The sequence below is a fragment of the Ailuropoda melanoleuca genome, chromosome 6 (genome assembly GCF_002007445.2).
Source record: "Ailuropoda melanoleuca isolate Jingjing chromosome 6, ASM200744v2, whole genome shotgun sequence".
NCBI classification, from domain to species: domain Eukaryota; kingdom Metazoa; phylum Chordata; class Mammalia; order Carnivora; family Ursidae; genus Ailuropoda; species Ailuropoda melanoleuca.
In genome coordinates, this window is record NC_048223.1 from 74,444,438 (window position 1) to 74,462,542 (window position 18,105).

Below are 18,105 nucleotides of genomic sequence, written 5' to 3' on the forward strand. Positions count from 1 at the left end.
AGGTGGGCTAGATTCCTTCCTGCTGTGCATTTTCCCACCCCTTCCTCCACCACATGCCTTCTCATCCCGCAGGTTTGGGGTCCTGAGGCTGCCAGCGGATTATGGGTACCACGGCCAGCACAGCCCAGCAGACGGTTTCGGCGGGTGCCCCCTTCGAGGGCCTCCAGGGTGGCGGCACGATGGACGGTCAGCACTCGCTCAGTGTCCACTCCTTCCAGACCACAGGCTTGCACAACAGTAAGGCCAAGTCCATCATCCCCAACAAAGTGGCCCCCGTCGTGATCACGTGAGTGGCGGGGGATGGGTGTGTGTGTGACCGTGTCCCTGGAAGACATAGTTAGGGCGGCTGCCCGGAGGAGTGGTGGCATAGAGCACTTAGTCTACAAACCGCTTTCATAGATGAAGATACTGAGGCCCAGAAAGGTGAAGCAGTTTGTCTGGGGTAACACAGCAAGCGAGTGGCTGAGTGGGTCTCTGTTGTGGGTCTCTTAGCTCATGACCACAGGGCCAGGAAGCATGGAGAAGGAGGAGTGGCTGGTGGGGGGACACCCTTTTGAAAATCATTTTTGGCTGAACATTTTCAAACGGATTTTATACACTTAGATGCATAATTAAGATTTTTATTTTTCACAACTAGTAATTATGGTTCGAAACTGAGGTTAATACCAGGTCGTGAAAGAGCTGTAGGCTGAAGAAGCTGGAAGCTCTTGGTCAACTCTCTTAGTTAGGTCCTTGAGGGACTTTCCTGGAGGGGGCTGAGGGTTGGTTCTGGCCCCTAATTTGAGACACCTGGATACACTACATGCATCCAGAGGAAGAGGGTCCAGAGGGGGCTCGACAACCCTGTGTGCCCTGTGGGTCAAGTGAAGGAGTGGGTGCTGGAAGCCAGAGCCCAGGAAGACAAGAGAGGCATTGGCTCTGTCTCCTGGTGAATCGGGAAGGCTCGTCTTATGTTGAATCTGCCTCTGGGCCCCTCCAGGATGCAGGAAGTAGGACGCAGGGAGATAAGAAAGATCTATGTTCCACACGTAGAAGTTGGGCAGAGACCTAGCAGCTGGGGCTCTCTGTGTAAGGAGACCTGAGGGGTGGGAATGATAAATCGGCCTGCTGGCTTTTCGGCCTGACAGGGAAATTAGAATCCTAATCCATTACTGTGCTCGTGATAAGGGGAAGAGAAAAGACATTACAGACAAGAGACTTGATATGTAGTCTCTCTCCCAGAGCTGACACATCTAGGTTTGGTCTTTGAGGGCAGTGTTGGAGACACACGTGCTGGGCTTTGCTCTGTGACCTCGGGCAAATCCCGTTCCCCTTCTGGGTCTCGTTTTTCTTATCAGATTACATGGGGATGACGTGCAAAATACTTACCCAGGTGGCGTGACTCAGAACAGACACAGGCCTGCTGTAAGAATCTGCCACCGTGGGACTGTGTGCGCCTTCTGGAGTCAGCATGAGCTCAGCACCCCTTGGGTTGTAGCGTGTTTGGGGGGATGGGACCTTAGAGAGCATCCAACACTGGGTTTGGCAAATTGTATCCTGTGGCCCAAATCCCACCTAGCATCTGTTTTGGTAAATAAAGTTTTATTGGCACACTGCCACTCCTGTTCACTTGTATACTGTGCGCGGACACGCAACACTTCAGTAGCAGAGCTGGAGTCCCAGCAGAAACCGAATGGCCCTTAAGCCAAAAGTATTTACTGTCCAGTTCTTGATATAAAAGGTTTGCTGACTCCTGATAGAATACGTTTTAGATCAGATGTGAAAACTGGATCTAAATACACATACTGAGCCTCCAGGGCTAGAGGGATTTGTCCGCCGTGTGGGGAGACACAGAGGCCGAGCTGGTAGTGGGACCCCAAGTCTCTCGGCTCCTCGCTTAGTGCTCCCCTGCCCCACTCATTCCGCCACCCCCCTTGCCTAGGCGCAGTTCTTTTGTAAAGAGGAGCAGACACCAGGGCGCGAGTGTCTTCTTCACGGTTATAATCAGCACGGAAGCTTGTTGTGTCTTGAGCGTACAGAGCCATCCTGGCGTAGCATCGGCAGATATCTGGTTTTATACCCGTGGGTTTTGTTTGAAATGGCCCCGTGTGAAGGTAGCACTGTGACTAGTAAAAATAATTATATTAATAAACACTTACTGTGCCCAAGGCCCTTGGCTGAGCACTTCCCTTCAGCAGTGCCTTGAATTCTTACAGTGGCCCTAGGAGGTGAGAATTACTGGAAAGGGAGCCGCAGAGAGAGTGAGTAACTCCAAAGCCACGAAGTTGCCGAGCGGTGGAGTTGGGTTCATGCCCAGGTCACGCAACCCCAAATCCTGTGTCCTGAGCCCCCTCCCTGTGCTGTGGGATTGTCAGTGTGGGATGGTTCTCAGAGACAATCTGATGCAAGGGTCCCCTGGGACCCAAGTTACCCTCAAATAGGAGGCCTTAAACAAGACTGAAGCTTCTCTCTACACAAGAGTCTGGGAGGTGTGCCAGGCTGGAATGGCCGCTCTGTGATCAGCCAGGCTCCTCCTCTCTTGTTTCCCCACCATCATCAGCATCTACTTCTCGCCGTCACTTCTGGATGCTAGCCAGGGAGAAGGAGAGAAAGTAGAAGGCATCCACCTTCCCTTCAAGGGAATGGCCCAGAAGTTGTACATATTATCACTCTTCCTCATAGCGCATTGGCCCAAACTTAATCACATGACAATCCTAGCTGCAAAGGAGGCTGGGAAATGTAGTCCTCAGCTGGATGGCCAAGTCACAATTCCAGGATTCTGTTGCTGAGGAAGAAGGGGAGGGTGGATATTGGGGACAGCAGGCTGTCTCTGCCATAGACAGGTAGCTGCATGGGCGTGGGTGGGCTGGCCCTGTTGTGGGGTCTGGTGAGGGTGGAGGGTACCCTGATCATGAAGGTTTCCTGACTCGGGCTCCATTTTTTCCTGGCAGGTACAACTGCAAGGAGGAGTTCCAGATCCATGAGGAGCTGCTCAAGGCCCATTACACGCTGGGCCGACTCTCAGATGCCACCCCTGAGCACTACCTGGTGCAGGTGAGGTCGGCCCGGCCCCTCTCTCCCCCTTCAGCCTCCCCCACCCTCCTCTGGTTCTCCTTCCTCGCAGGGTCCCTCCTTCCTGCTTTGCCCACCTGCCCCTTCTCTCTATCTCCCTTTGGTGTCCTCACGCATTTCCTCTCACCCCCTGGTTTCCTGGGGCCGCACCCCCTGCCCTGTGGAGCCCCCTGCTTGTCTCTTCTGGCAGGTTCCTGCCTGGCCCTGGTCTACCCACACCCCGCCCTCGGAGCAGCAGGGAGAACACAGTCAGGGCCCCAGATGGCTCCCCCGAGCGGGGGGATCTCCAGCCCATTCTCTACGCTCTAGAACTTCTCTGGCTTAGCTGTTTTTTCCCTCACATATTCCCTAGAAAGCCAGGTCCACACACGCAGATGACTTTCATTTTTCTTGTTCTCCGCTGTAGCCCCCGGCCCTAGAACAGTGCCCCAGAACCGTGAAGGTGCTCAGTAAATAGTCAGCAAATGGATAATCGTGATTAAACTGTGTTTATTGAAAGAGTGTCTGGGATTTTCTGGTGTCTGGAAGAACTGGTTCCATTTCTAATCTGTCAGGCAATGTGTGGGTCCTGTTGGAAGGGCATGGCCAGATGATGTCTGAGCTCCCTTGTGCCCAGGAATGAATTCTCCTGGCGCCTCTTGCTCTCACCCTTTTACTCTGTCATTGCGTCCATCACCCCCAGCTGGGGAGGGGAGAGCCCTGCTTGTCCTCCAAGCTTCAGGACCTCAGGAAGGGGCTAGTGCAGTTTTCCTCTAGCTGACTCCTGGGGCCCTGGCTGGGACTGCCTGCTTGGGCCCCTGCTCCAAGCCCTTCCTCTGGCCAAGGGAGACATTTGCCTTCTTCCTGGAGAGCTTCGGGCCCCACCCTAGAGCCAGCCTCACTTTCCTGCCCCTGAAGTGCCTCTCCCTGCTTTCTTTCCTCAAGGCCTGCCTCTGATGCCACCTCCTACATGAAGCCTCCTCTGATTCCCCATCAGGAGGTGTTGTTTTTCCTTTTCCCATGCTAAATGACACTCTTCTTGGGACCACAGATAGTCACACATTTTGTTTGTTTTTTTTCCCAAAGTCTGTGGACAACTTGAAGACCATGTCTCTGCCCCATGTCTCTGCTCCCCATCCTTGGGGGCCTGGGACAGAGCTCCACTTATAGAAGATGTCCCCGAGCCATCTGAGTAACTCCCCGTGGCTCTTCCCCTGCCAGGGACGCTACTTCCTGGTGCGGGACGTTGCGGAGAAGATGGATGTACTGGGCACTGTGCGGAGCTGCGGGGCCCCCAACTTCCGGCAGGTGCGAGGTGGGCTCCCCGTGTTTGGCATGGGACAGCCCAGCCTCTCTGGATTCAGGCGGGTCCTCCAGAAACTCCAGAAGGATGGACACAGGGTAAGCAGGGCTGCTTCCGGGCAAGGTCTCTCCCCCCAAATCTGGCAAAGGGGCTCCTGGGAGGGGCCTGGCTGCATGATGTGGGGACAGTACCTGGGGATGCAGACCAGGCTCTGCCAGGCCTTGAATGCCATGATGATCATTGTGGTCGGGATGGTTGGGAAGTTCTGGGTCAATATTTTTTGCCCTGTCATGTGTGGACATGGGGGCCCTGAGGTCAGTAGCCCCTTAAACACCCCACTTTGAAAACCTTGGAGAAGTGAGAAGGGTGACAAGTTGACAAGAGGGTCCAGGTCATAACAAGAGAAACACAGCATGATGACCACAGTGGACACAGATCCTTGTGTCAGCCCTATGAAGGCAGGGCACTTACTCCTTTTTTTTTTTTTAAGATTTTATTTATTTATTTGACAGAGAGATAGCCAGCCAGAGAGGGAACACAAGCAGGGGGAGTGGGAGAGGAAGAAGCAGGCTCATAGTGGAGGAGCCTGATGGGCTTGATCCCAGGACCCTGGGATTACGCCCTGAGCTGAAGGCAGACGCCTAACGACTGCGCCCCCCAGGCGCCCCGGGGCAGTTACTCCTCCTACACAGAGGAGGAGACCGAGGCCCAGAGAGGAGGAGTGACACAGCTGAGGAGTAGTGTCCCCAGACCCAAACTAGGCATCTGGACTCTAAATGCCTGCTTCTAATGACTCCTCTTTCCTGCCCGATGCCGAGGTGGGGTTTTGAGGGTCTGCAGGACAGGGGCTCAGGGTGGTCTGTGGTTGCAGACTCAGTGTGGGCAGCCGGTCTGGTTCGACCTGGGGTTTAGCTGGAGAGTCTGGAGTGAACCAGAGTGGGGTGGGGTGTTAGCTCTGGGCGGATCCAGTTTCCCACCCCAACGGCAAGTTCGACGGGGAAGGGTCTGCCCACGTGTCTCTCTTTCCGTGTAAGGTGCTCGGTGAATGAAGGATGGCATGGTGGTGGCAGGCATTCATCTCTTCCCCCGGTGTTTATCAAGCACTTGATTTATCCGGCATTTTGTGCTCGGAAGGATGGGGATGTAAAAACGATCAGGACACGGTTCTCCCTGTAAGGAAACTGTAGTGCACAAAGGGAGATATATTCACTGATCATGTTAGGGTGAAGCAGGAATTAACACCGTGAGCTTCAGACAAGGGGCTGTTGGCCCCAAGAAGAGGGGGAGTCAGGAGCAGGTGACATTTGGATGGAGCTTTGCTTCTTGGGTAGGATTCATGTCGCAGGGACAGGGTGGGGGGGGCAGGCGTTCAAGGAGGGGGAGCAGTGTGCGCAAAGGCACAGGGTGAGGCGGGAGGGCGGCTCTCTGCACTGGACAGTGGGGACGGCTGTTTCCCCCGCTGGCCCCTGGCAGGAGTGCATCATCTTCTGTGTGCGGGAGGAGCCCGTGCTGTTTCTGCGCGCTGAGGAAGACTTTGTGCCCTACACACCGCGAGATAAGCAGAATCTTCACGAGAACCTCCAGGGCCTGGGACCTGGGATCCAGGCAGAGAGCTTAGAGCTGGCCATCCGGAAAGAGGTGAGGGTCACTGGCGTGGGTGGATGCCCCCCTCCGTGGCAGGCCATGGGCAGCTGAGCTGGGACCGTAGCCCCCAGGCCAACTTTGCTCTCACCGGCCCATCCTCACCCGCTCCTCTGCCCTGCTTGGGCGAGTAGCTGGCTGCAAGGCCAGCTCACGGGAAGCCAGAGGAAGGACTTCCTATGCCCGGCTCTGTTTGCTTCTGCCCCTTTCTCACCCACGCCTCCTCCACACTCTGTACCCTATTTAGCAGGGCCGGGGTGGAGTGAAAGGAGCGTTAGACTAGGAACCCCAACACGGAGGTCAGCCCTCTGTGAGCTGTGAGGCCCGGGCGGGTCCCTTCTCTTGATGGGCCTCTGTCTCTGAGGTGTCTCTGCTCTTCTCCTTCACAACCTGGGGACCTGTCAAGGTTTCTGAGGCTGCTGACACACCGATGTCGTGTGCATGGAGTGTGTGGTCATGATGCTCCCAGAGGCTCCCACGGGCAGGAACCTGGCTTTCTCGCATCTCCTTTGGGGCCTTGTCTCCTCTAGCGCCCAGCTGATGGAGCTTCCCCTGTCCTTGAGGCTGGGGGCTTAGCTGATTCCTGCTGCCCACAGAAAAGGCCACTTCCTCCCTGGCCCCAGCGTGGGCCGTGTCATCTTGTGCATAGGCGGCCGCCCTCGGACCACTGGCCGCCTCCATCCCATCAGGACTCCTAGGGCACAGTGCACCTCTGGCCAGGTGGTTCCCCGGGGGCCGAGCAGCCTGTCCGCGGCCTCTGGATGGTCTCCTGGCTCTAGAGCTCAGCCACGAAGGCCAGCAGGGGCCTGCAGACCAGTCATGGCCCTCTGGCCCCTACTCCTCCACGCAGATCCACGACTTTGCCCAGCTGAGTGAGAACACGTACCACGTGTACCACAACATCGACCACCTGCTGGGGGAGCCCCACGCCGTGGCCGTCCGGGGCGAGGACGATGTGCACGTGACCGAGGAGGTGTACAAGCGGCCCCTCTTCCTGCAGCCCACCTACAGGTACTGAGCGACCGTCCTGCCTGGGGTCAGCAGGTGACTCGGGCCGTGTGGACGCCAGTGTGCTGGGCAGGGGTGCTCTCTGGCCCTGCTCCCCAGCCGTGGCCTCAGTTTCACTGTCTGCAGGTTGGGCTGAGTTCCCCACACCCATCTGTCCCACAGGGATGCAGGGGTTGGGGGGGTGCCCGGGCTGTGTGGCCTGCCTGATGGGTCTCTCCCCCTCACCTGGCAGGTACCACCGCCTGCCCCTGCCAGAGCAAGGGGCCCCCCTGGAAGCCCAGTTTGATGCCTTCGTGAATGTCCTCCGGGTAAGTCAGGGCAGGAGGGGGTGGTGGGAGCAGAGGAGGGACAGGACCCTGGAGAGTGGGTCGGGGTCTAGGCCCTGTCTCCACAGTGATGTTCAGGGCGAGCGTGGCTCCTGGCTTTCCTCAGAGGAAGGTTTCCTTCTGTGTTGTGTAGGAGGTAGAATGCGTGTGTGTGCGTGCGTGCGTGCGTGTGCGCACGTGTGTGTGTGTATCTCTGTGGGGGGGGGTGTTTGCACGTTCTCTAATGACAGCCCAGCACTGACGGTCTGAAGGCCTGGCCTCTGGGCAGGCTCAGCTGCTGACTTGCTGTGTGATCTTGGACGAATCACCTGACCTCTCTAGACATCTAGGTACTGGGGCTAAAACGTTCTCATCCGTAGCCTCTTGAGCTGGTGTTTCCTGAGGACTGGTGGTGTTTCTTTCCCTTATTTAATTTGCGGGGGGCCACCTTATTTAATGTGCATCTCACGGGTTTGTCAAATACAGGCCTGTCCCCTCCAAGCAGTCTCACCCCCAGGACCAGCTGGTCGAGCTCCCCCAGGGCCTGGGAAGGAGGCAGGGCCTTGCTCCTCGGGGCAGGTGAAGCCGACTGGGCTTTGAAGTTTGGTAAAAGCGGCTTAGCCACCTGTCTAGGCCCCCCTCGCCAGACTGCGGGGCGCGGATGGGCCGATGTCATGACCCCCCTCCCCTGACTTGGTCCTGGCGGAGGGGTTTCCATGTCACACTGTTGCTGATGGTCATGGTCTTTCCCAGGAAACCCCCGGTCTGCTGCTGCTCCGAGATGCCCACGGGCCTCCCCCTGCTCTCCTCTTCAGCTGCCAGACAGGCATGGGCAGGACCAACCTGGGAATGACCCTGGGTACCCTCGTCCTGTTTCACCAGAGCGGGGCTGCCTCGAGGCCGGAGTGAGTGTCCCAAGGCGCCGCAGGGTTGAGGACAGAAGGGGGCAGGGCTGCCAGAATGCTGGGGACGCGTCAGGAGCCCAGGGCCAGAGCTGGAGTTTGGGCATGTGGGGTTTATTTCCTGGGTTGCCACAGACTTGCTGAATAATGTGAAAAAGTCGCTTGACCTTTCTGGGCCTCAGTTTCCCCACTGGGGAGAATATCCCTTGCTTCCCCCAACCTGAATGGGAAGGAAGACTTGGAGCTTGTAGTTAGTGTCCCTCAGTGGCCATGAGAATGGACATGTCAACAGGGGGGCAGTGATAGAGGGCTTTGGGGGTACTGCCTATGCTACTGACCCCTTCCTTGTCAGTGCTGTCCCCCTGCAGACCAAGCCACTGCCCCTGGAGCAGCTCCAGCTGATCCAGAGCTTTCTTCACATGGTGCCTCAGGGGAGAAAGATGGTGGACGAGGTGAGCCAGGGGGCTGGGGGCATGGGGCAGTGGAGGGGCATGCACTCCTCTGTTGGTGGGGTCTCTTCCTCTCCTGCACTGCACCCTTCTTGACAAACCCTTCTTTCCCTTTCTCTTCTGTCTCCGCTGTCTCTCCCCGGCCCTGCTCCCTCCCTGCTGCCCTCCCCTCTTCCCGGCCCTGGTCTCGGGCCCCAGGTGGACAGAGCCATCACCACCTGTGCCGAGCTGCATGACCTGAAGGAGGTCGTCTTGGAACACCAGAGGACGCTGGAAGGCCCCCGGCCAGAGACCCCAGCCCAGGTGAGGCCTGGACACGGTCTGCTTTTGCCCGAGTCCTGCGACCTCATTTTGTTAGGCCTGTTGACTGGCTTCTTTCCGACCGACTGTTCCTGGTGGCTGCTTCTCCCAGAGAAGAGAGACGTTCAGAGGAAGGAGAGATGGAGGAGCTGGGCCCACAGGAAGGACGGACAAGGAAGAGAGGAAGTTTACTTTCTCTGGCCAGGTCCCCTCGCTGCAGAATAAACAGGATGGAGGAAGGGGCTGCTGGCGGGGGTGCCGGGGGCCTCTGGATCCAGAGACTTCCCAGACTGCTCCTGGCTCCCCGCTCTGCGAATCAGTCCCTTGCTGTTTCGTTGGGTAGGCCAGGGTCTGGTCCAGCCTGCTGCTTCTGGAAGAGTGATGGGCTCTGGGCTCTCTCAGCAGCCCCATCCCTCTGCTCTGGGGAGAGGCCTTGTCTTGACGGTGTTTGCGCACAGTGGGTGGAAGGAATCTAAGGCCTGCAGAGGCTTTTTCTTCTTTGACACTTTAAAAAAATATCTTTTGGAAGCAATAGCATATAGTACGGAAAATTGAGAAATTGGAGCAGGCAGAAAGTCACCCATCGTGCCAGCACGGCTGCCGGGAGCATTTGGGGCAGGCTTCCTCCCCTGTGCTTTGTTTGTGACGTTCTTTTGTGTCAGGTGCCCAAGGGCCTGTTTGTGGCCTGCTGATAGCCCTTCTCCTCAGCCCCCCACCCCCCGCCCCGTGCCATCCCTGCTTTTGTCATCATGGTTCTTGCCGGCTGTGTGACTTTAGTCATCGTCGGCCTGCTAGGTTAAGACCCCATCTGGCCTGACCACTGGGGGCCGGTCCTGGCTCTGCCACCTACAGGTGCGTGGACGTGGGCCACCTGCTTCACTGCTCTGTGCCTCAATTTCCCCACTTGTAAATGGAGCCACGAGTAATAGCCACCCCCAGAGTTGTTGTGAGGATCAGCTGAGAGAAGAGCCATGAAGGCCTTAGAAGGGAGCCTGGCACAGAGCAGGTGTCCCTGGGATGTCACCTGTCATGGTTTACTAACCAGGCCCCTCTGGTTGGACAGTCGAGTTGCTTCCAATTCCTCGTCACTGTAAATCCTTTTGCATCAGGATAACTTCATGAAAATGAAGCTGTTGTGTATTTAGGATTTTCTCCCTTAGTCTAGATTAGAGGTTGGCCAACTGTGACCCATGGGCCAAATCCAAACCTCCACCTTGTTTTCGTGAATAAGTTTTATTGGAACGTGGGCTTGCCCATTCAGTTCAGCACCGTCTGGGGCTCTTTCATGCTGCAGTGGCCGAGTTGGGCAGGTAAAGCAGAGACCCTAGAATATTCTTTTTTTTAAAAAAAAATATTTTATTTATTTGTTAGAGAGAGACAGCACAAGCAGGGGGAGCAGCAGGCAGAGGGAGAAGCAGGCTCCCCGCTGAGCAGGGAGCCTGATGCAGGACTTGATCCCAGGACCCTGAGATCATGACCTGAGCCGAAGGCAGATGCTTAACCAACTGAGCCACCCAGGTGTCCCCCCTACAGTATTCTGCCTGGCCTTTTATAGAAACAGAAGTTACTGATCTCTGGCCTAGATTGCAAAAGATGGAGTTTAATGTAATCAAAGGGCATGACATTTCTCTCGGGCCGCTATGAATCTCATTTGCCCTCCAGAAGGTGACACTGACCCAGCAGGCGAATCCTGAGATCCGAAGGTGGAGAGAGGGAACTTGGGGTTCTTTCTGACAGCTCCTTACCCCCAGAGCATGCTGGGCTGGGGTTAGGACATTTTTTGGGGATCTGGCTCTCCTTGCCATCAGTGGCCTGATTGAGCAAGTCAGCTCATTTCTCAGAACCTCTGTAAAGTAAGGATAAAAATCATGGCCCCCTTGGAGCACTGTTAGGAGGGTCTTTTTGTTCTCTTGTGGGGTGGGTCACAGTTCTTAAGGGAAGGCCTCTGGCTTAGAGAAGGGTGTTTATATACTTGCTTCCTCAACACGATGATGCACGGCCCTGTATGTGCATGGCTATTGCAATGTGGGGGCGGGGGAGGCCCCAGCCTGTCTTTGGGCACAGCCCCGGTGGGCGAGGCGTTCCCTGTGCTGATAGCAGGGGCGCTGGGGTAGTCACCAGCAGCTTCCCCTGGGCCACAGATTAATCGCAGCCCATGGGATAATGTTAGATGCTGGGAAGAATTTCCAGCCTGGCAGAACTGTGTTATAAAGGGAGGGGTAGATTGTGTTCCAGGGATTTCTGAGGCTTAAATCCTGCCCTTTTCCGGGGATGGGGACCACCAGGTGGCCCCGGAACCCTGTCTTTACCACCCACCCCCCTCTTAGGGAAGCTGCAGCCAGCACGGTGTCCGGCAGAGGGCGCTGCAGAGCCTGGAGCGATACTTCTACCTGGTCCTGTTTAACTACTATCTCTACGAGCAGGTGGGGCTGGGGGTTGAGTGGACCCACGAGCCCTCCTCCCGGGCTCCCTCCTGCCCTGTCCCCCACGCTGACTGGCATGGGGTTACCGAAGACCCCTGTGGAGCCAGGGAGGAGAGTGGGGATGTATGTGTTGGTTCCAGAGGAAGGTGGGTGTTGGGTCATGGGAAGACTCTGATAGAGTTGGTGGTCCTAGAGCAGGTCAGGCAAAGGGAGGGCCCACCTCTCTCTCCTCTGGGCCCCAGGGCCTGTCCTTAGCCGGGTCATCAGGGCCTGGAAGGATCTTGCTTTGGACCTCCTGGTCTTCTCGCCTCACCCCCTTCTCCCTGTCCTGGACCAAGATGGATGTCTCCTGGGGCTCCCCCACCGCAGGGCCAGCTGGGAGAGTTTGGGATGGCCTCGTGCCCCTGAACTCCCATCTCTCTCTGCCTCGGGCTGCAGTACCCGCTGGCCTTTGCCCTCAGTTTCAGCCGCTGGCTCTGTGCCCATCCCGAGCTGTACCGCCTGCCTGTGACACTGAGCTCAGCGGGGCCTGTGGCCCCCGGGGACCTCATCGCTAAGGGCTCTCTGGTGAGTGTGGCTGGCTGTCTGGGGAAGTGGGAATGGGTGTGGGCTGCCCCCGGGGCTGGTGAGCCCTTGATTCCTGAGGGCTTGGGTTAAACATTGCCCTCCTTCCCAGAAGACAAAGGGACGATGGCCTTTGGGGCGGCAGACTCTTTCTGGGAGTGATGGGGGGTTGATCTTGGGCCCCAAGAAGCGTTTGCAGGTTTGGCCACTGCTGTCATTCCCTCTCCTCATTCTCAAACTCACCTGCTCCGGGCGAGGAGGCAGGAGGCCTTGTTCTGATGTCTTTGCCCCCAAGCTCTCATTGTTGAGCCTCAGTCCTCATCTGGAGAGTGGGCACGCTGGCCGGGGCGGTCACGAAGTGCCAAGTATGCGAAAGTGCTTCGGAAACTGTAAAGGGCTGGGCCCTGCCCTCCCCTCCCTCACCTTGGGCCAGGCTCCGAATCTGTCAGCTGCTGTGGGTCCCAGGCTGGCTGCTCTCCCCACAGGGGGCGGATGACCTCATCTCCCCAGATGCGCTCAGCACCATCAGAGAGATGGACGTGGCCAACTTCCGGCGGGTGCCCCGCATGCCCATCTACGGCACAGCCCAGCCCAGCGCCAAGGTGACCACCCCAGGGGCCCGAGGTCTACTCGTGGGTTGAGGGGGGCGGTTGAGCCCTTTCACTGATGGCCCTCCTGTCTCCCCCCAGGCCCTGGGGAGTATCCTGGCCTACCTGACTGATGCCAAGAGGAAGCTACGGCAGGTCGTGTGGGTCAATCTGAGGGAGGAGGCTGTGCTGGAGTGTGATGGACACACCCACAGCCTGCGGTGGCCTGGGCCGCCCATGGCCTCCGACCAGCTTGAGGTGAGGTCCTCCTGCCTTCCGCACGCCCCTACCTTGGGGGCCTTCTGGGAAATTGGGCTGGGAGGGTCTTCGGAAGGTCCCGTGCAGGCTCCTCTTGTAAGATGGAGAAACCGAGGCTCCGAGAGCAGCAGACTCAGGGAGTGGCTGAGTCACATCTCTCTTTGGCCATCTCCCTAGCTCTGGGCTCCTGAGGCTCAGGAAGGGGCAGGGGTGAACATGAACGCCAGGACTGGTCCTGGCCATGGCAGGCTCTGGCCTTGCGGGGGCTGGCCTGGAGGCTGCCTCAGTGGCCTGAGCCCTTTGTCCCCCTCCTCTAGAACCTGGAGTCCCAGCTGAAGGCCCACCTGAGTCTGCCTCTCCCAGGCACGGGGGGGCCACCGACCCGCAGGTTCCAGACATGCCTCACCATGAAGGAGGTCTTCACCCAGCACTGTGGGGCCTACCCTGGCCTCACTTACCACCGCATCCCGCTGCCCGACTTCTGCGCCCCCTGCGAACAGGTGAGGGCGCTGTGCGGGCTGGGCCTCTGGGGAGCCAGAGGAGGTCCTCTCCCGCCGCCCCCTCTGGCCTGGGCCTCGGCTGTGTGCAGCTCCCCGGAGGGACTGGGAGCTCGTTCCATGTGGTTCTTCGCTCCCTTCTGAGCGTCGTGTCTGCAGTGTGTGTACGCACCTGTGTGTTTATTATGTGTTGTAGGTGTGCGTGGGGGGAGCGTACCCATGGTGTTTGCAGTGTGTACGTGTGTGGTGGGTGTGTTGCTATGCAGTCTGGGATGTGCATCTTGTCTGTACCAGGGGGATGGGGCAGGCGTGTCCGGGGACTGTGTGGTGTGGTATGTGTATGGGGGTTGTGGCAAGCTTGTGTGTGACCCAGGTTGTTTGTGTGTTGTACGTGTGGTCTCTGTAGGATCGTGTCTTTGCAGGAGGCTATGTAGTTGGTGTGTCTTAAGGTCTGTGGATAGGTCTGTGGTGCGTGTGCCCAGCATAATTGCGTGCAGGGCGTTGATACATCAGTTGTTGGGTGATGTGTCTGTGCGGGGTGTGGTTCTGGGGGGGATGTGGGGGGACCTCTGATGTGCAGCCTGGAAGAGGCAGGGATGGGGGCTTGTAGCTCCTGCCTCCGTGGTTCTGGTTTCCCATTGTTTGTCGCCCCCTGGTGGACCCATGCGGCAGTGACCGGCTGAGGTCTGACCCCGGCCCTCAGGCTGGGACCTGGGTTGGGTCCCCCTCAGGCAAGCGAGGGAGAGGGGGGTCCCTGCGCAGCCCTGGAGGACACAGCATGTGGGAGTGGCATGCACATGCATCGTGTCCTGCCTGGTGGAGGGTGTGCGTGTGCGTGCGTGTGCACGTGCGCTCTCGTGCCTGGCCCGGGGCCTGGGGCAGGGGGCGGTGGCAGTCTTGTGTGTACCGCAGGGAGCTGAACTGTGAGCACGCAGGTTGTGGGGCTGACATAGGGCCCGGCCCGCCTGTCCCAGGACAGCTGCTTTGGGGTTGCCACTTGGAGGGGTGGGCCGCGTCGGGAGTCTTCAGCCTGGAGTGCCCGCTGTTTGACTCAGACCCCGGTCCCCCCACCCAGGATTTTGACCGACTGCTCGAGGCTCTGCGGGCTGCCCTCGCCAAGGACCCGGGCACCGGCTTCGTGTTCAGCTGCCTCAGTGGCCAGGGCCGGACCACGACCGCAATGGTGGTGGCTGTGCTCGCCTTCTGGCACATCCAGGTGTGTATGGCCTGTCCTGCATAGACAGGGCAGGGTGGTGCTTGGCCCCTGGGACCCTGGCTGTGGCAGGAGCATGTGGGGGACAGGGATGGTGCATGGCGTGGTCCCGGAGCCTCTCCCGCCAGTCCTGGGTTCCTCACGTGGGGGAGGGTGCCACCTAGATGGACGTGCTCCCTGTCCCAGCAGCTGTCCTCTCTCAGGGCTTCCCCGAGGTGGGCGAGGAGGAGCTCGTGAGTGTGCCTGATGCCAAGTTCACCAAGGGCGAGTTTGAGGTGAGTACACCCCAAGGGGCCCCCCGGGGACACCTGGGTGAGGGGAGAGGGTGAGTCTTGCTGGCAGGTCTGGGGGATCTTCAGAGCTCTTACTAATTACGTCAGCATCTCAGTGCTCGCCTGCTCCCATTTCACAGATTAGCAAGCCAAAGCACGGTCAGCTTGGCTCTGGGCCCTGACAGATGGCTCTTGGAGAAGAGGGGGCTAGACTGACCCCCCTCTGCTTGGCCCTGCCTCTGCTCTGTGCCCTGGGGGAGGCCCCTGGCCACATCTTGTCTGGGTGACGCTGAACACCTGCCTCACAGGCGTCTGGGCCCCAGCTGTGGCTGGTGACCTTGCTGCTGGGCCGTGGCCTGTCCCACCCCACCCCTATTTCAGTCCAGGGCACTGGGTGGACGGCCACTCACATTTCCGATTTAGTCACCCCTGTATTGTGTACCTGCCACATGTCATCACCCCTGACACCTTGCAAGTAGGCAGTGGGGTCCCTATCTTACAGAGGGGGGAATGTGGCGCTCAGAGCTGGCATGCAGCTCTCTGGTGTTGGTGCTGTGGTCAGCTCCTGCCTCGTTGGCTGGCCTCATCACATTCCCCTCCCCTACTGTCCCTGCTGTCCCTGCTGTCCTGTCACCCTGTCCTTTACGTGCTCCCTCAAACTTGCCAGACTCCCTCAGCTTCTTGGCCTTTGCCTATGCTGTTCCCTCTCTTGAAACTCCTCTCTTCCTTCTCCTCACTGATTCTTTGATTCTTAGATTTTTATTTTTTTCACTGTGGTAAAACGTACATACCGTATAATTTACCATTTGAGCCATGTTTAAGTGTACAGTTCTGTGGCACTGAGTACATTCACTTTGTTGTGCAACCATTACCACCATCCATCTCCAGAACTTTCTCTTGGTTGTACACCGACCATACCCATAAAACAGGAACTCCCCATTCCTCCCTCCCCAGCTGCTGGTGACTACTGTTCTACTTTCTATCTCTATGGATTTGACTCTTCCTTATATGTCATCAAGTAGAATCATCCAGTCTTTGTCCTTTTTTGTCTGGTCTATTTCATTTAGCAAAATGTACTCAAGATTCATCCATGTTGAGGGTCTATTAGCTTTCACTCCTTTTTCAGGCTAATACCCTATTGTATGTATGGACCACAATTTGTTTATCCGCTCATCTGTTGGTGGACACATGGGTCATTGTCACCTTTTGGTGATTATGAATCATGCTGCTATGAACACGGGAGTACAAATACCTGTTCGGATATCTGCTTGCCACTTTCAGAAGTGGAATTGCCAGATCATATGGCAACCTGCTTAATTTTTAAACAACGGTCATGTTGTTGTCTGTGGCAGTGGCACCATTTTACGTATCCACCAGCAAAGCACCGGAGGTTAAGTTTCTCCACGTTTTTGCCAACCCTTGTTGTTTTCTGTTCTGGTGGTCGCCATCCTGGTGGATGTGAGGTGGTATCTCATTGTGGTTTTGAGTTGCATTTCCCCGATGACAAGTGAGGCTGAGCCATGGGCTCGTTGGCTACCTGCATGTCTTCTATGAGGATAGGCCTGTTCAAGGTTGTTGCCCATTTTTGATTTGGTTTGTTTTGTTGTTGAGTGATGGGAATTTTTAAATATATTCTGGATCTCAATCCCTTATTAGAAATGTGATTTGCAAATACTTCCTTTCATTCCACTGGTTGCCTTTTTACGCTGTTGATGGTGTCCTTTCTTTTGTGCCTGTGCTTCTGATGTCCTGTCCGAGAAGTCATTGCTATGGGCAACATCATGATGTTTGCCTGTTTTCTTCTATGAGTTTCATGGTTTTAGCACATGTTTAGGTCTTTGATCCATTTTGAGTTAAATTTGCACGTGACTATCCAATTTTTCCAGCACCACTTGTTGAGATGGGCCTTGACAAGGTGGCCCTTTGTGTGGGGTGAGCCTGTTGCTGGGGCTGGAGGCCCCACCAACCCCACTTTGTTTTCTCTCTGCCCCCCTGGCCCCAGGTGGTGATGAAGGTGGTGCAGCTGCTGCCTGACGGGCACCGCGTGAAGAAGGAGGTGGATGCGGCCCTGGACACCGTCAGTGAGACCATGACGCCCATGCACTACCACCTGCGGGAGATCATCATCTGTACCTACCGCCAGGTGAGCCTTGCCCCGACTCAGGTGTCCCTCCCCCATGCACAGTGAGGTGTGGTTCTGTTACTTTTTCACCTGGAAGTGACCTGTGAGATGGAAACACACCCAGTCCCGGCTCCCCTGGCTTGATTTGGGAGTGTTTGGTGAGGTGTATCCGCCGCTGACGTTCAGAGTATTTGACAGCTGTGGCAGCCCCAGGACCAGTCAGGGGTGTGGCCAGTCAGAACCAACACCCTGTCCTAGACCCCTGTGGTGCCAGGTGTTAACTCTTCAGGCTCTGGGTCGTGGGGACTGCTGAGGGTCCCGGGCAGGAGTCAGGTTGGTAGATGGGGCCACTCCAGGGGGTTGGCAGGCGACCAGCAGGGCAGCCGTTCACTCTTTTAATGACTGATGCTGCACGACTGCCCACTCAGGACCTGTGTATGTCTGTGCTGCCTGGGGGCTGGGACTGGCCCCCAGATTGACCTCCTCAGTTAAAAATTGTGTTTGGTTAACTCATGAAATGATAATAATGAAAAGGTTTCCATAAAGTACAAATTTTATGTAAAAATCCAGAATTTCAGCCTATTTAGAAAAAAATGTGCCTTTCCATTAGTCTACGGGACTCTGTCATACACAGCTCTCCTGGCCCAGTCAGATGACTTGACATTACCTTCTGGTAACCAAGTTCACCCATCCCCATTCCAGAGGCCAGGATGCTGCTGACCTCATCAGTGGGAGGATAGGGATCCCTGAACCCCATCCAGGGTTTCCTGGTGGTGGAAGTGGAGCAGAAGCAGGATATAGAGTCATTCCCCAGTATGGCCACCAGGTGGCCTTAGTGAGCTGGGCCTGGGCCAAACTCTCCTAGAGGCTGAAGAGCAGAAGGCTTCACTCTCTAATCCAGTCCTTTTCACACCCGCAGCACACTAGTTTCACACGGGAGCTTTAAAACATTCCCATGCCTGACTTCCATCCATAGAGAGTCTCATTTAGTAGGTCTGCTTGGGGGCCAGCGTGTGGGTTTTTTTTTTAAAGTTCCCTAGGTGATTGTAATGCATAGTCAAGGTTGAGAACCACCTGGTCTAAGCAGGAGCCCTCAGCTGCGGTGAGTTTCAAGATCGCCTGCAGGGGCCATTGCTGGGCTCCGTTCTGAGTTTCTTTTTTTTTCTTTTTCTTTTTTTTTTAAAGATTTTATTTGACAGAGATAGAGACAGCTAGCAAGAGAGGGAACACA

At 56.7% G+C, this 18,105-nt stretch overlaps 1 protein-coding gene across 8 annotated transcripts in view; it reads left to right on the forward strand.

The window, feature by feature from the left end:
• PALD1 (phosphatase domain containing paladin 1) overlaps positions 1–18,105 on the forward strand; it is a 113,692-nt gene that overhangs the window by 37,696 nt on the left and 57,891 nt on the right. For all 8 annotated transcript variants that reach the window (XR_004626144.1, XM_034662630.1, XM_034662634.1 and 5 more), the window contains 17 exons: positions 73–286; positions 2,931–3,033; positions 4,252–4,431; positions 5,807–5,971; positions 6,825–6,985; positions 7,215–7,290; positions 8,041–8,192; positions 8,542–8,641; positions 8,837–8,941; positions 11,266–11,361; positions 11,800–11,928; positions 12,411–12,527; positions 12,615–12,770; positions 13,088–13,270; positions 14,343–14,483; positions 14,684–14,755; positions 16,755–16,895. Coding sequence is in view for 7 of the 8 variants with exons in the window: in XM_034662630.1 (XP_034518521.1) it covers positions 102–286; positions 2,931–3,033; positions 4,252–4,431; positions 5,807–5,971; positions 6,825–6,985; positions 7,215–7,290; positions 8,041–8,192; positions 8,542–8,641; positions 8,837–8,941; positions 11,266–11,361; positions 11,800–11,928; positions 12,411–12,527; positions 12,615–12,770; positions 13,088–13,270; positions 14,343–14,483; positions 14,684–14,755; positions 16,755–16,895 (2,262 nt within the window). In the remaining variant the exon portion in view is untranslated. The remainder of the gene's footprint in view (positions 1–72; positions 287–2,930; positions 3,034–4,251; positions 4,432–5,806; positions 5,972–6,824; positions 6,986–7,214; positions 7,291–8,040; positions 8,193–8,541; positions 8,642–8,836; positions 8,942–11,265; positions 11,362–11,799; positions 11,929–12,410; positions 12,528–12,614; positions 12,771–13,087; positions 13,271–14,342; positions 14,484–14,683; positions 14,756–16,754; positions 16,896–18,105) is intronic.